This window comes from Pleuronectes platessa, chromosome 11, assembly GCF_947347685.1.
Source record: "Pleuronectes platessa chromosome 11, fPlePla1.1, whole genome shotgun sequence".
NCBI lineage: Eukaryota > Metazoa > Chordata > Actinopteri > Pleuronectiformes > Pleuronectidae > Pleuronectes > Pleuronectes platessa.
The window spans coordinates 9,579,058-9,596,703 of record NC_070636.1 but is presented as its reverse complement, the minus strand read 5'-3'; the positions used below and the strand labels follow the sequence as shown (position 1 = coordinate 9,596,703).

Here is a 17,646-nt window from a genome sequence, read left to right as displayed (position 1 = left end):
ACAGGAGTAGCCGGACCTAACGAAACACCGCGCCTAAGCAGGATGAGAGCTGGCCAACTTCAAAAATCATCATACGTAGAGGATTAAAACCCAATGACTAATCATATAAAGCCACATTTTTTAAATGTCTAACTCAAAGGATATTTCATTATTATATGGGACAGGACAGTAGGACAACCAGACATCGGTTCAGATTGGTGTCCTGGACGATATCATGCTGTCTTCTAACATGGGCTCAGTTGGACATTATCTAGAGTTTTCAGGGGCTGGCAGGAAAAAAAAAGTCTGAGTTGTCTGGACTGATTTGAAAATTTGCATTCTCACATTCATTCGGAAAATTTCAGGAGCATATCCGGAGTTCAGTGCATGTCTGAAAGTAGCTCCAGCGTTTTCTCACGATATAAATTCAAATTTTCAGTGATAATATTTTCCCTGTGCTGCACGGTGCAGTCTGAAGACTTGTTATAAAGAATCGAGCCATATCTCTTAGAATTTTGTTGCAAACAATTTTTGGGGGGTTTAAAATGAATATATGGGAATATTTTGAGGTATTTTTACTCCTCTTGAACAGGATCATCCATCAGCACCGGTTTGGATCACAGCGACCACCTCAAGACAACAGAGAAGAATTGGTCTACAGCTCACTTAACAAGCCACAGCTGGGCAGAGCAAATGCAGCACAAAATCACTTTATTGACTAAGGTGTTCTGGCATGCAAGTGGACAGCTATGCTAGCCGCATTCTCTCCAACATTCTTCCCCATTTGTCTTTTCTCCGGCTCCCTCTTCAATCCTCGTTCTTTATTTCATGTCTCGCACTGCACCAAACCACCAGACCTCATGAAAGTAAAGAATAATTAAAATGCTGCAGCTAAACGCTTTTAGCTCAGATTGTACTTCTTCATAAAGTTATCGTCGCCACATTGACTTTCAAAGGTTATTGCTTTGGTTTATGTTCAACAAGACCTTTAATAAATTATGGGAAGAGTGGTTTGGGCTTTCGGCACCAAATTAAACGGTTGAAAATATATGAAGCTACGTCGGAGTAAACCATAATGGCCAGTTATACCTTGTTATATACCATGTACACACATAGTTCATGTAGATAAAAAGAGTTGGTAAATTTACGGCTGGGATTGATGTTTTAACAGTGTTTAAAGTAATTTAATGTGAGAGACAACTACAGTAGTCTTTATGTTTCGTGGTCGTTAGCATTTAGGAAGGCAGTCTTTGAACATGGTGCTGTATGGGAATAGAAAGAGGAGACACATAGTGTTGGCTGGCCATCATGGCAGTCGATAAATGATGATGTGTGCAGATGTTGATTATGTTCCAACCCCATGGGTCAATTATTTTCCTTCTTGATCAGTGCTCCCCGGAATGACGTGGGGGGGGGGGGGGTGAAGGGCCATGAACGACTGCTACCTGACTTATACATGAGACAAAAGCATCTGCATTGATTTATGGAGGCCATGCTGACAGGCAGACTGCTGTGTGCTAATAATCTATGTTTTCATTACATAGATCCATGCTGGGTCCACTGATGGGAGCTGGCTGTAGAAACCTAAATATGATCCAACCTCTGAGTCCTAATTGTACTGACTAGCAATAATCAATATCCTTATATGTGGCAATGATGGGACTGAGTTTGTATCAAAGCTAATTTATTCATGCCTAAAGGGACTAATAGACCTGCAAAGTGAAACCGTTTTCAACTTTTATCATCGCAACCATCCTGAGGGACCATTAATAGTGATGTGGTTACCACGGTGACAGCCGTGTATGTGTGCAGATACATGAAAGAGGACGGTGCTACTGAGATGTGCTGCTTTCAGCAGAAGTGGGCAGGCATACAGAAATCGATGCTGGATTTAACATTGGCGAGATGACAAAGCGTGCGTGCGTGCGTGCGTGCGTGCGTGCGTGCGCAGTCATTTGTAAACCCCCACACTCACACATGTTCTTCAAAGGACGACATGGTGAAGTACACGGTGAAGAGTGGTGCAGTTCATGGTATTCGAGAAACCAATTCCCGGTCCTGTTTGTACTGACTATAAAAAGTAGCCATAGAAAGATTTGTTTGTGTATGTGTTAAAGTGAGTTTCTCCATGCGTTGGTGTTTGGCCTCATTTGTCATATGCTATGTGTCATAGCAATTAGATGGAACTGTAGAACCAAGTATGCTGACTGCGCTTATCCGCTACACTGTGCTGTGAGCTAATCTCTGTCTTCTCTCCCTCTCTCCATTCTTCACTTACGAAACCACGTTTTGAGAATGCAAATGACTGTCATTGACAAATTAGAGATGACTAACTGTTGCTTCCTCTGTCCCTCCTACAGATGACAGATTCACCTTCTAAACACCACCCTGTGGGATCTTCGGAGTTTTAAAGCGACAGCCACTGAAAGAAAACGAGGCAGACCATCAAGAGAAAAGAGCTTTTCTTCAAGAGCCTGGAGGACTTGCTATCACTACTACACAAATGTGGACCATCCAAAACGGTGTCATCAAATAGTCTGAGTAACTAAATATATCTAACTGATTAAACATAGAACTGTGTCGTCATGTCTGATTGTAAAGACATGACACATCGCCACTTGCGGCACAAGCTACAGAGTCTTGGCCGCAGACTGGATGAACTTGAAGAAGCCACCAACAAGCTGCAGAAGTCTGAAGATGAGCTTCTTGACCTCCAGGTCAGTAGTGGTTCATTGAGTTAAGTGAGGTAGAACAGAAATGCATTGCAAGAATAGGTTAATGACTGACTGGACTCTTTCTCTCTGCACAGGACAAGATCATCCAGGCCGAGGGCAGCAACTCCTCCCTGCTTGCTGATGTGGAGGCCCTGAGGAAACGTCTCTTAAGGATCCAGGGTAAAGATGAGGAGGTACGCAAAGCTGAGGACCTCTGTCGCACTGTCAGGGAGAAACTGGAAGAGGAGGAAAGTCTTACACAGGAGCTAAAGGCCGATACTGAACGTCTACAACGGCGAATGGCCGAACTGGAGAAACTGGAAGAAGCCTTTGGGAAAAGCAAGTCTGACTGCAGCCAGCTCTGCCTCGGTCTAAACGAGGAGAAGAACTTGACCAAGAAGCTCTCGTCTGAGTTGGAGACTCTCAAAGCCCGTTTAAAGGAGATGGAGGGGTCTGAGACAAAGCTTGACAGAGCAGAGCAGGCTTTGGCTATGGAGCTTGAGAAACTCAAGGGATTCACCCAAGCCTTTGTGAATGAGCGTAAGAGGCTACTAGAGAAACAGAGAGAGGACGAGAAGAGCATTCTAAAGCTGACAGAAAAACTGGAGCACCAGAAAAATCACCTTGGCATATCTCCAGATCCTGGCCGGCCAGATTCCATGCGGTCACGAATTGAGGATGAGCTGTCATCCACAGGGCTGCTCTCTAGTAAACTGGGTGGTCACAAGAAGAACCTTGACTACTTTAAGCTGCCAGATGACAATATCAGTCTTATGAACAAATCTGAAAATGAGAAGAACAGCGGCATTGAAGGGTCGCAGGAAGAGGACAACAAGGTGAAAGAGTTGACGCAGGAAGTCGAGAGGCTGAAGAATCGCCTCAAACAGCTGGAGATAGTGGAGGATGATTTGAAAAGCTCAGAGTCCAAAAATGGAGACCTTCATGAGAAGTTCCAGATGGAGCGAAACCGGGCTCGCCAATTAAGTGAGCAGGTGGAACAGCTCAGGACACAGCTGTGTGGGAAAGCTGGGATTGGAGGAAATGGAATCAGTAACATAGATAAACATGGCAATGGAAGCAGTAACATCTGCCCCCCGAGCGTCCTGGAGAATGGCAAAGCGGAGACTGAAGAGATTATGGTGAAGGGTGGTTTCAGACAAGAGAAGCCTAAATATAGGAGTGCTGCAGCTGGCTCAGAACCAAGCTCCCCTAAACACAGGAACAAGGAGTCTGTGAGGAGAGCCCTGAGTCCTTCTTCCAAGATTAGGAGGACACCCAAAACCTTAACTACTGCAATGTCATCCGATAACGGGATACGAGACATGGGACGAGGAACCGAGGAGAAGTCACGAGGAGCCGCATTCAGCTCTGTAAACACACCTAGTGATATTAAAAAGTCTGTTCTTAGTCGCTACCCTCCAGCTGCTAATGCCCAGAAGCCACTGAGGACAACTCACAAGCAGACGGATGGGGAGACAAAAAAGAGCAGAGTAGAAAAGTCGTCAAAGTTGTACGCTGGCAGTGATAGTGAATCAAACAACTCTGACGTGGTGCCTGAAAGCTCCGGTAACATCAACAGTCTCTCTGCACTAGAGAAGGACACAGCGTCTGCCTCAGATCAGGAATCAACAGACCAGGTTCAGGAATCGGCCTCTGTTGCTTCCACGCTGTCCAAAGCCAACGGATCATTCACAGCCTACAGATCTCAAGTCACTCCTCTGCTGACCAGTGACCATGGGTCAGAGGGTCATTCCTCTGCCTCGGAAACGGAATCTACTGGTTCAAGACCATATGAACCAGAGCCACTGACTGAGACAGTTGCTACAACCGTAAGCAGTAGGACTCCAACCTCCAGACATCCTAGATACTCCCATGTCCATGACTCAAATTCAGAGGGCTCTTCCTCCAGGAGTTCATTTGATGAGGAGCTCCACAGCAGGGCACAGTTTGCAGAGGGGGGCCACCAGGGGCCAACGCATACTCCGTCAGGGATTGAGATCCAGCGAGTGTGCAGCCCTCGTGAGGCGCTGAGGTCTAGAGCTGTCATCAAGCCCGCTATTGTTGAGATTGATAGAAAGGAAATTATGATTTCGGAACCTTTGTCCACCAACGGCAAACCCAAAATCTCTACCAAACCAGTCGTGACCACGTCTAGTAAAATAACCAGTAGTATAACCATCTACCCCAATGACCCGAGCTCTTCCAGAACCAGCAGCCGCAGCAGCAGCGTGTGCAGTGAACCCATGCCTGTCAAAGAGCGACACACATCCACCAGTAACATCCTCATAGGTAAGTGTTGACGATTCATTAACTAGTGTTTTGCTTCAGTGAACACCAGACTTCCTGACACACATACTGTACAAACCTGTATGAAGCCTGTTGTCAGCAATCCTGACCTGGTATGTTGAGAATCTCATAATTCAGCACTTCAGTTCACACAACGTGACATTTTTTGAACTGGAGCAGTACAATTATATGATATGGGATAATGTTAGTGCCAAATGGTGATTTACATTCAAATAAATTGCCATTTATTGCTAATATGCTCACATTACTGCTTATTATGTTGTTATTAATTGTTAACTCCAGGAGCATTGAGCACAAAATACTGACTCATTTAGTCATATATAGAATCCCATCACTGGCATGGCTAAAATGGGGGTATTATGAAGGATAATACAGTACTTTTATATCTGTAAAATGTTTTGCTGAGAAAATATTAAATATATTTGACGAATTGCCAGGTCCCGCCAGTGAGCACCGGGGCAGTATTTCCGTCCCATATGAATTCTCCATCCTCAAGAGTGAGATCGCTTTGCGGCCGTGCCAGGACCCGGACTACGGGTCAGACGAGCACAGTGATTCCTCGTCAAAGTCCAAGCTCCACAGCACCTCCAGAGTGGAGACCAGTCATCTGTGCTGCCAACGCAGCAACTTCAGCCTCCAGTCGACGGATGCCACATCCGGAGAATTCAATGACACAGAGTCTGGCTTCGAGAGCAACAGCAGTACCACCACGGTCACCAGCTGGAGAAGCCAAAGGCCGAGCCAAGAAGAGAGTGGACCAGACACGAAGAATGTGACTGTGAGAAGCACCTGGAGGACCAGAAGCCCTGCCTCAGTGGATGAGATGGGGCGAGGGGCCACAAGGACGATGGCAGATGGTGGATCTGAAGACGAGGCTGAAGCTGTAACAACATGGAGAGCTTACCGGGCAACTACCACTTTAGATATGGAAGAAGCTGTTGGGAATGCTGCGGCGCAGAAGGGAGCCAAGCCGTCTCCTGCAGAGGTGAGAGACAGATTACATTCTTGAGACAAAGTTAAATTCGAAAAGAAAAGGACGGCTCTATTTCATGGATGCACAATTTTGCTCTTCGTGTTGCCTGTCACAGGTCTACATGCGGAGAATCAAGAGTGGGGTTCCAAGCACTAAAGAATCAGAGGAACAACTCATGCGCAGAGGGAAACTTTCTCCGTCTCCCGCTCTGGAAACCGGAGGCATGGTGAGGACAGTGCCCCACGCGCCTGTCACCTCTCAGTCCTGGGGACGATCATACGCCCAACAACCACCGGTAAGACAACCGACTTAGAGTTTGTGCTCTTTTCTGCTCTCATTAGAAGTAAAGGTGACAGCACTCGCTCAGTCTACGAACTTTACATTACATTACAAACATTAGCTCGAAGCAGAAAACAGCTGTCAAAACATTTTTTTTTATTGCTCTGTGTTTTGACAATCGGGAAAGAAAGCTTGTCCCGTTAAGAAAACACCAACAGGAGCTACGAGAAAAGAAACACGTTTGTCTGTTTGACATCTTTATTATGACAAATGTTTCCTAATGCAGGACTGAAACATATTTGGGTTTTTGTTTATTTAGAACGCAAGTGCAATTCACTGATAGTATTGTCTTGCCCTTCTCATTCATTGTAAACTTCTCAAACATTTCTTGCCAAAGGTAAACATGCTCCCAAGCTATTCCTGTATATGTGGCTTCCAAAAAAAGTCTCTGCCAGATAAGGATTTCCGTACAGGTGGTGGTTATGATGTGTAACCGTCTGCAAGTAGTTTTGTCTTGAAGATAAAAGGTCAGTAAGTGCAGCCGCAGGCCTCAGCTCCTGGTGTGTCCACTTTGCATGCAAGCTCAGCTTGTATTTTTCCCTGACGCTAGGCTCTGCGACTTCAAGCTTAGCACAGCACTTCTGTAGGCCCCACTCCTGCTGCCCCACTAAGGACAAAGAGAAAAGGGTGGGACAAAAAACAGAAGAGGGAGGATGGAAATGAAAAAGACCTCAACAGGGGGAAAAGAAGGTTAGGAAAACCTCACGGAGAAGAAAATAGCTTTCTTGTACTTAAATGCGCAACCACATTATAGTCTGTGCCGCTGCCGGGCTGCATTTCTATTCAACACAAACATTACTGAGGACCTAATACGTACTTGTATATGTGTTTTGTGTATTGTTCCACAAACAACTCTTTTTTGCACACACGTGTTAATCCACCACTTTCCAAAAGCTTTGAATTGATGCTTTTATCTGCAAATAGTTAAGACATTTTCTTTTCACATCCAACATGGCAACACTGTAAGCACAACCTGACATAACACTCTGATTGTGAAGCTGCGTTATATCTAGAGCCTGACCGATAATATTGGCTTATTGTACTTATGAGCATTTCACAGGTAAACCGGTGTCACTGTATATAGCCGTTTTCAGACATGACCCGTGGAGGAACTGTGGAGAATTGGGTCCGTACTTTCTCTGCAGTTTTCTTTTCACACATGCTCAACACAGCGGGGGGGGGGGGGGGGGGGGGTTCTCTGCTCAAACGGGTTCACAACAACAACAAATCCTCCGCAGGATTGAGGTGAGGGGTCGTGCAGAGGCAGGAAGTAATGTATTTATTCTGCTGCAGAAGTCATGTGACTTTGTTTACAGCACATGGACACTGGCATCACCTCTTATCATCACAAACTCTCTTGACGTCTTTGTCGGGGTCTTCTAAGTTTGTGGCTGCGCAGTTTCACCCGGAGATATTTGTTTGTGTTTGTTTTTTCTTTTTGTTTCTGTCGCATGTTCCCATGTGAGAGTGTGCACATATGAAGGACTTAATTAATGGAGTGTGAATGTTTACACAGTTCCTCAGAAAGATGAGGTGAAAGCTACTAATGGGCAACAACAGTATAAACTCACCTCTGTGTCGACGTATGATGTATTGTCAGATGAGCAAAGACGACTCCATGGCTACAATAACATGCCAGTCTGTCACTTTGACTAACTAGAGGGGACTGGAGGCCTTTGGGTAAAATCCCCCTATAAATAAACTGCATGCTGCCAAGGAGACAGACACACACACACACATATACATGCAAAGTGACTGTGGTCTCATCAATCATATTTGGTCTCACTAGGGCAGTAAAGCTACTGAGGAGGTATTCCTTTTGAGATTCACCATCATAATTTAACTGTTATCCAACTCAATACTGACTATTAATCCTCAATATTGTTTTTGTTTTTAAAAGTATCCCAAAGTACAAAAGTCTGACATCACATTCCAGGTCAAATTTATATTACTGTTTTAAATCACTGTTTTAGTCTCTTATTCATGCAGATATTCCTGCGGCTGCTGGTGTTTTGAATTAACTGACATCTTACAGTCAACATTTAAGAATTTTTTGTTAAAAACATGTTATTATTTTAGTTTTAACCTCAGCCAAGTAGATTTTGAGTTTTCATTGGCCTTTTGTCTTTTAGCAAGATTAGAGATCTTAATGAAAAAGATCAGGCATGTGTAGTAAGCTAATCCGATCCAAATGTATCTGATGTCAACACATGTATGATCAAGTGGCCAGTCAGGCTTAGCAGAGTTGTGTCCTCTCCTAGTCCTCTCCTAGTTTTACTAAGATCTTGGTAGAAGAAAAATATTTCAACCTTTAGACAGCTCTACTTTTATTCTTTAATACTGTGACAGCTTGCCAAGGCTGAAACAAACAGCTGTCCTTCCCACTCCTTCTTTCTCCATGTAATTAGTTCTCCCATCCCAAGTCAGCTGAGCCACTGTATGAAATGAATGCAGCTAATATGACTCCATCCCACGCGGTAGCCTCTATGGGCTCGATCAAACGTGATCAAATCTTCTTCCTGACCCTGTTCCACATGACTCATCCCTTACATCCCTGCTTACCCTGGAACTAGTCTATCAAGCCAACCCCTGCCCTGAAGCTGATGTGGTAAATCAGCCGTGGCCGGATGAACTCTATGTTTCTCGTTGCTCCTTCAGTGTTTTTTGTCAGTCACGCTTTTTTTGTACTTTATTATGGGGATTTCCTAAACCCACTTGGTCGACTCTGTGGTACCGTAAAACCTTGTTCATCCTGATGCTGGATGCAAGAAGTAACCGCTTCGCTCAGATAGAAATCATGAGCAAAGATTGCTACAGGGCAAAAAACATTAAACATACCTCAGATCGTAATTTGGCTCTGAAGCATTCCTTGGAGCAGAGCCGATCAGCTTTTTGGTTTGGACCTTCAGAACATTTCAGTGGTCTGAACGGCATCCATCCTCAAGAGGTTTGGATACAGCTGCAGTTTGGACAGTGGGAGGTTGGGATTACTTTGTGATTGCAGTGTCAGAGGTTGCGAGAGAAGAGTTACATTATTAGAAGTTTTACAGATGGAAACGTTTAATATGATGGGGAGAGGAACGGAGCCAATCATCATTAACTAACATCCCACTGATCATTGTTTCACTAGGTATCTATACTCCTATCTTTGGCCGAATCACAATCTCTAAACGTTTGTTTGAATTTAAATGGCTGCTATGATGATATGTAATTATTGTGTTAGACTTTTGGAATACTGTTCGAAGAGGGCACTGAGAGTAGATAAGACTGCAGTCGGCTTACTGTCGAGCAGAAAGACACACTATCGATCAATTGTATTTAAGGAGGAGACAACACCTCCAAATTCCTTTAAGTCCCCCAGAGCAGCCTGGGCAAACTAGCTTATTGATTGATCCGACTTCTTTTGACCCAGTGTCTAAATTATCAGGATGTCATTTATTCAACACTTTATGAGACTGAGATGTTTTTGTATCTATTGAAAGGTCATGCTCTTGTCATCATGGCCTGAACCCATAAATGCTGTTTAACCTTGACCTTATTTTTGGACATGTAAGACGCATCAGTTAGATTGCCATTCACTTCCTCTCGTTATTCCACGAAACCCCAAGTATGGTTGCTGCCATCTTTCGTTTTTGACGTCCTTTGGAGCTAGCCTGTGCTGTGGCGATCGTGGTTGGGAGCGATCAAGGCCCCCCCCCCCGATAGATGCACTAAATAACTTAATATAACCAAACTCTTTGAAAGAATTAACACTTAAACATAAGTCTGTGTGATAAGAACGACTTAAAATAACCATTCAAACCATTTTTTTCTCCATTTCCCATTCACTAACATGGAGGAGGCAGAATGTATGAAGCTATGAGGCAATCAAGATGATTTGGCGTCACTTGTGGGGAGCAGTCAGGTTGTCCATCTTTATATTGTCTGTGGTGAAGATACATAGACTCTGATAGAACTGGTAGCAGAGAAACACACCGGAAGCCAAACTCAGAAATGAGGTGTTAAAACGGGGATTTCTTGCTTTCTCCAGTGGTCACTCCACACCTCAGAGTGCAGAACAGAACAGCATTGTAGTGCTTCCTCCCTGCTGTAGCTGTAGGAAACCTCAGCCCGTACATGAATGAGCTGGGAACTTATGTTTGGCTGGCGACAGCGGGGCCGATATGGCTGATGAGCAAGATACCAAAACATCCTTTGTTGAATCAAAGACCAGTTAGGTAAAGTGTGGGATCAGAGTTACTCGACTGTTCACCAGTCGCCTGATGTGACCCAGACATGGAAAAAAGAAAACCTCTGGAATAACAGTGCGATATGAAAAGCAATAAATAGAAGGCTATAGAACACACACAGACACACATATTTCACCTTTTCTGAAACGTTTAACCTGGAGCGTTGAGGGCACTGTCTTGCTGGAGAGCAGATTTAAGAGCTGGGGTTGGCAAGACAACACGATTCCTGAAAGTAGGGCGTGAGACCAAGGGCAGACAGATTTAGAGCAGGGATATAATTTGTTCTGACTTGCTACTTGTGTTATTTCTCAAATTGGCTGGCCTTCGTTCTGCATCGTAAAATGGAGTCCTCTCAGAGTTTCTGTTTTGGTTTTCCAAGCGAACTATTGGAAACTTTTGCTGGTCATTCTTAAAATTAGAGCTTTTATGTTTGTTTTTGTCTTAAAGCTCAAGAGTGCTCAGGCTGAATGAATGAAGGATTTAAGTATCTACACATGAAGAGTAAAACAATCCTTCAAAAGGGGTTTGACAATTTTGGAAAAGAAGCTTATTAACTTTCTTTCTTAGAGTTAGACTACAAGATCGAAACCAGTTATACTGAACGAGTGTACAGTAAATATTACACACCCAGAGGTACTGGTCGGCAGCTTCTTTTTATCTTTGGAGATGAGATGAGATGCAGGCAGTGGCGCATCTAAGATTTTTCTGAATCGGGGGCCGTTACGGGGCCACAATTTACACCAAGTAAGGGGCCAATTACATGCCCAAAGTCCTTGTACAATTTCTGATTCAGTAAGTTGCATGTTTCATTTCTTGTTAGCTTTGAGCAAAAACACAAACTATTGAATAAATTGTGAAGCACATTGTAGACTTAAAAAAAACTTAAAAACAAGATATAAACTGTCATAGTTATTGTTAGTTTCAAATTCAGGATCTGCCCTTAGAGACAGGCTAGTTTTTCCCCCTCCTTTCCAGTGTTTATGCTAAGCTAATTGCCTGATTCATATTCATACTTTATCTTCAGGGTACAAGAGATGATAATCTTTTATCGTCTTATCTAAGTCTAATTCCCAGCATTAATTTAACATGACACCGTTTTTTTATGATGTAAAATTGATGTACCTGACAGGGCTGCTTCTCTTATGTTGTCAGGTCATTCTGTGCTGAGAGATGATTCACTGACCCTTGCAGCATATTAATGTGTTTTTTTTGGTCAAGCTGAACATGTGAGCAGGAGCACGTCTGTGATGACTGTGGCTCTGGATGTTTCCGGCAGATTTCCTCTGCCGTGGCACATGAGGTTACTTCACATCCTTTCCTCATGTATTACATTCAGACAGCTGACGTTCCTCTTGTCCTAATACTTTCAACACTTCCAAAGAAGAGTTCTCTCTCTTCGCAGAGCAAATTTCTTAATTTCCGTGGAGCAAAAAATCGGTGAAAGGCTGTGTGGTTGTATTTTTCCTTCAACTTTTTATTTCCTCAAGTATTTTTATTCACTTTTCTTATATCAGGTCTGTTACAAAGTGTTTTATAGAACGCACAGGCCTCCACTTGAGGGTAAGAGGAGCACTGCCAGGGCATTATATGGCATTCCCTCTGAAAGCCCATGCTCTTGCAGCAGCTTACCATAGAAGGAGAATATACCACTCTGCCATTTCCTCCCCCGGTGACGTGAGCAGGAAGTGACCACACTGAACACGCCCCTTTGGCAGCGTTCGCCGGTGACTGATTTCCTGTCTGTTACCCCAGGAGACTGAGGAAGGCAGTCCAGCAGGGCTCCATTAAAGCCAATTAGCGAAACTGCATTCGTAGAAACTGCATCTGAAGCCAACTCCAGCCCACCAAATATCACTAATTATGGTGGTTTTTTTTTTTTTTTTCTAAAGCTGAAATTACAGGAGCAGGGTGCTGTTTCTGTGCGCCGTAGGAACTGCAGCGTCATCTAACTCTCACTTTCTCAGCGCGGGGTTACTGAGGTTGTGAGAGGAGGACGTGCTGTTGTAGTCACCACAGACTAGTAATGGGGTTTGTTTTCTAGTCAGCCCACCAAATTATAAATCTCTCAGTTTGGGGCATGTTTTGGGCTTTCGGTCGGGGATTTTTCCCCTGGCAGGAGACCACATGGCAGACTTTCCTTGTCACACACCAGTTAACATAAACAGCATGTACTTAATGCCCACATAATAGAGAAAAGTCCAAACACGGCCTCAAACCATCCAAACAAAATGCCCCGGAGCTCCCATACATAGATCCAGGATATGGGATTGAAAGAGTTTGCGTTTCTGACCAAACCAATGCTAACAACGAGGGTTTCATCTACTTTCTTTCTCTTCTTTCCCTTCCAGGCTGCTGATAGCGTAGATCCCACTCCGAACTCCAGCCACAGCCCGGCCGCCTGGAGACGACAGCCTCCCAGCGGCGACCCGCACCACCTGGGGAGCTCTTACGACCGGGTGTCCAAGACAGCGGGAGCCTCCTCCAGAGGAGGGGAGCCGTGGTCCAGTCGGGGTCAAGGGTCCGGGGCCAAAGCAGAGGGGAGGAGCGGAGCAGGGAGTCGACCGTGGAGCCATCGTCCGCCTGAATATCAATAGACCGCTCGGGTCTGAACGGGACTTCAGCAGGAAGGAGGACAGGTCGGTTGTTCTCTCGCTTCTCTTTCCTTCTCTTCTCCTCTGACTCCTGAAACTCTGCAATTAAAGGAAGCCAATGTTAATTACCCTTGTCATAATGATGTCCCTTCTCCTGAGAGGATTTCCTGGTGCAGCAGCGTTATAGTTCGATAAGTAGAGTGACCCCCAGCAACCCTAAGCTGTTTTCAGTGAACTCCAGAAAATGTCCTGAGTCTGACCAAAGTTTTTCAAATATGAAGAACGCAGCAGGTTCAAACCGGTCAGTCTGGAGAATTCAGAGAACATGCTACAGGCAGGACATGACCTATAAGTTACGCTTTTGTTAACAGCACATTGACACTTAGAATGTCTAGAGTGCACATCTGAAATCAGCTATAACGACAAATCCATAAATATTCTCCTAAAACGATGCCATTCAGTAGTAATAAGGCAAAACTAGAAATTCCTGGAATGAAAAAGCTAAATTTATACTAATTTAGATATACTTAATTATTCATGCACCAATCGAAAAGGATCTCTGGAAACGAGTCGTAATAATTTGAAGTGGAAATGTACCAGTTGAACACAGTCTATTTCCTCCCTAATTACTGCTAAATGATCTTGTTGCTTCTGGCAGTATTGCTATGGAATTGTGGAAATAGTTGTAAAGGAAGATGAATAGTTGTGGTAAAATCTAAAAGTTTAAATAAGGTCTTTTTTATGTATTTTTCCCCTAACAGCACTCCATTAAGCCCTCACCGGCAAAAGCGGAGCCAAACACCGGTTCTCCCATCAACTAACGGCTACACCTATTACCACCACCTCCCACGGACGACATCTGCGGCTTTTATCACGAGCAAAGACAAGACAAAAAAAGTTGCAGCCGCATAAAGAGCAACAAACCACGAATTTGACCCTGAGAGCACACACACTGAGATGTGAGCGGCTCTTCCCATCCGGAAACCTTCTCCGTCCCCAAAGAGGCATAAATGGAAAGACCCATGCCTGTCCAGCGTTCTGGAGGTCGCCTCACCAGCCCACGTATCCTCTTCTGCTCCTTGCCTTGGATGTATTATAGTGTAATCCCAGAATTTGACAAGGGAGAGGCTGGCATGCTGGCGGACGGCTGGGGATTATATCATTTTTGTGGGTGCCAGAGAGGGTTTGAAGAGCGTCCGAGGAAGAAGGACTCACAACTTTGAGAAGACCTTTGTCCGAGGATGCCACAGCTGGATGTGTCGCTTTGGAATCACAAATTAAAAAAAAAAAAAAAAAAAAACTGCATTTATCAGCAGTAACATGTTAAATCTTCATCTGAAAGGGGGGCTGGGATCTTCATGCTGAATACTTCACAAACTAAAGGATCTGTACATTAACTGTGACCAAAAACAGAAAGCGAATTACCCTCTTTGCAGACCCGATTCACATTTTCTCTCTGGGCTCAGTTCTATTTTTTTGCTTCGACAATTCAGTCAGACCATCTGATTTCTTTTCATGAGTTTATTTTACACTCAAACCATACAAGCACATGCACATTTCTAGCATTAGGGGTTATTTTGAACCATTTCCCCTGGCATGCAGTGACCTCAAACTGGATTCAATCTTCGTTCTTAGATGTCGAGTGAACACTTGCATGTTGAAAGTCCAAAGTAAAAAAAAAAATGAAGAGCACTTGAGAGAATGTGACTTGGCATACATTACACTCTGCTCTGCCACACACAAACACACACATACACACACACACACACACACAATTTCTGACAGACTGGGACCTTACTTATGCTTTTTGCCATTTTCACCAGTTGTTTTTAATGCTTTGTAATTCGCTTCCTGTTCTGCATCGTCCTTTTCCTCGTTGTCTGCTTAATCATATCAAGATAAGTAGTTTGCACGTAATAAAATGCAACGCACATGTATAAAAATAGAATGATTTCGGGTGGGAAAAAGGGGGGGGGGGGTATTGTTTATAACCTTGAACCATGCTACAGTTTCCATGGTGCTTTGATTCACGACTTGTCCTGCTCCGTGTCTTTAGAGAACGTTTTAAAGGTGAACATTGGACTGTGGATTACCAGCAAACCTGGCCTGGCAGGTCGGACCTTGTTATTCAGTGCTGCTGTAAATACTGTGTGAACTCGCCTGCCAGTCATAGGAAAGACACGAGAGGAGCCGGACTGGGAACATCACGAACTGGCGGTCGGGCTCGCGTGTGAGTGACTGGGTTCGCCGTGCGAAATCGTCCCAGCTTTCTTTCATCTGAAGAGGTTTATTATTTTTGCTATGTCATGATAATATCAATTTATGGTTTGTATGTTGGAGCGATCTCTCATTGGTGGTGGGGGGGGGGAGATAGGCCATAGCAGCGATGGGTTGCCACAGAAACGGATTTCATGGTGGCCAGTAATTAGATAAGTTGTGTTCTTCAAGGAAACCTCACTGTTATTTTCAAGTTTGTGTCATTCAACTGCTGGATTTTAGGTTAAAGTCACGGGTTTAACTGCAGATTGAGAGACGCTGTAAACGTTGATCCCAGAACAAAATGTACCCACAATGCAAAGGAACACACCGATCCATCAGGGCAGCGTCGTGTTTCTCCTGAATGTCCCGTACGGCCGCCGCAGTAACACAACTGTGACTGTGAGAGCTCTGGACACATGGGATCTGCCTATGAACGTTCCCTCTCTCTGCTGCTCTGTATCCGAGTGCTGTTGAGTGGAGATGTTCCGATACCATAAGACCGAGTAGCGATCAGACACCAGTGCATTTGATATAAATAACAACTCGTATAATGTATTTTAACAGTTGTATGATAACAACCCCGTATGTAAGTGATCATTGTTTGCTGATCACTCTGAAAAACAAATACACAGAGAATGAAAACCATAGAACTTCTATTATCTAGTCTGACAGTCGAAAACTAACACAAATAAATAAATGTAGAAAAACCCATTGCTTCCTTTAAACAGATGTTAGAGTGCGGCCCCAGTTTATAAAAATAAAAGATCTTTATTAGATTGTGTTTTATGAGATAGTGTCGTGCCAATCCCTCGAATCGGAGGTCTTGCTGACGGTGCAGATGCCGTTTCACTTGTGGGACTGAAATTTTGCCAAATTGCTGACATTTTAGCGACACTTCCAGAAATCCCTTTTTCCTAAAGCTCTTAAAAACAAGCCTTGCCGGTGGCAGCACAGCACAACTGCTGTATTGGAGTGGGGAAGAAGAAGTGACAAGAAAATGGCAGTATTATCGGATGAATCTAATTTACTTTAAACAGGTGGTATCGTGTTGTACCTCCAGCTGTATTGGAGGCCTGAGTGATGCTGGTATCGGAACATCTCCAGAGTCGGACCCTGCTGGAAAAAGATCTGTCCGAGTTCTCCTCTATTCCACCAGCCACCATAGAGCTGTGATATTTATAACTCCATGTGTGTGCAGGGGCTTTTATTGTGTAGAGGTCTGCAGGAGAGGTGATCAGGTGATCAGTCAAACTGCCCCCCCCCCCCACAAATCATCACGCAAATACTAATTCGGTGATAAATCCAAACTAAGATGGTTGTCGACCTTTAGCTACAAACATCAACAGTATGTTCATCTGTGCCTTGAGACATAAAAAGAAAAGAAGATGCTTCTAACAAGTATAAACTTACCCCATGTTCCTCCACTCGCTGAGCAGTTCAATGACATGTAGAACTGATGGTATATATATATTTTTTACATTCGGAGTGATTTTGACACGGAACATTAACAAAGACGACTGAGGTCAACCTACGTTCCCCTGGAAGCCATTCTTTTTTCTAACCCGACTTTTAAAGTTCCTTTCGAAAGAACACCGACCGCAACGGCCCCAGAAAGCTGCGTCCTCTGGATCGGTCCGCCGGCTGCCATGTGGCCTCTTCCTCTGGCTTCATGATGGAGCAGAACCAGACCAGACACTCTGCTCAGAGCTCTCGGTGCTGCTGCCAAGACGTGATGATCATACAGTCCTTCTGTGCTCTCTCTGTTATTGTTTCGACTTCCACTCTTCTCATTTACCACGAGGAAGTGCCAGCTCTTCCCCCTCGATCTCCCTTCCAACTTTCCTTTTTACTACATCCAGAGACTCCAAACTGCCCCTTCCTCTCCTCCTCCTCTGTTTCTCTGCATCTTCTTTGGAATCTCATTTTCCCTGAACAGCAGTGATATGTGCCATTTTCTTCACGGGGCGGCGGTGGGGGGGGGGGGGGGGGGGGGGGGGGGGTACTGTTTTATCGGAGGCCAGCAGCCTGTCACCGGATAGTGATGGGCAGCTCCCTGGGTAGCTGAAAGGTCAGAGGTCAGGGCTGCCTCTAATCCCGTCTCTCCGTCTTGGCTCAGGGCGTCTAAACACAGGAGGAGGAGGAGGACGCGGCTCGGCGGTGACGGGCACTTCAGGGATAATTCAGACGGACGAGGGGATCACATGTCCGGCTCTGCCAGAGAGTCACGTGGTGGCCCGTCGGTGTGTGTTGATATT

General features: G+C 44.6%; 1 protein-coding gene across 1 annotated transcript in view; it reads left to right on the top strand.

The window, feature by feature from the left end:
• The window catches only part of luzp1 (leucine zipper protein 1), a 45,758-nt gene extending 29,746 nt beyond the window's left edge, over positions 1–16,012 (top strand). The window contains exons 3-8 of the mRNA XM_053433753.1: positions 2,340–2,696; positions 2,789–4,982; positions 5,438–5,985; positions 6,089–6,268; positions 12,890–13,177; positions 13,894–16,012. Coding sequence (XP_053289728.1) covers positions 2,565–2,696; positions 2,789–4,982; positions 5,438–5,985; positions 6,089–6,268; positions 12,890–13,135 — 3,300 coding nt within the window. The 5' untranslated portion in view covers positions 2,340–2,564 and the 3' untranslated portion in view covers positions 13,136–13,177; positions 13,894–16,012. The remainder of the gene's footprint in view (positions 1–2,339; positions 2,697–2,788; positions 4,983–5,437; positions 5,986–6,088; positions 6,269–12,889; positions 13,178–13,893) is intronic.
• Positions 16,013–17,646: the final 1,634 nt, after the last annotated feature.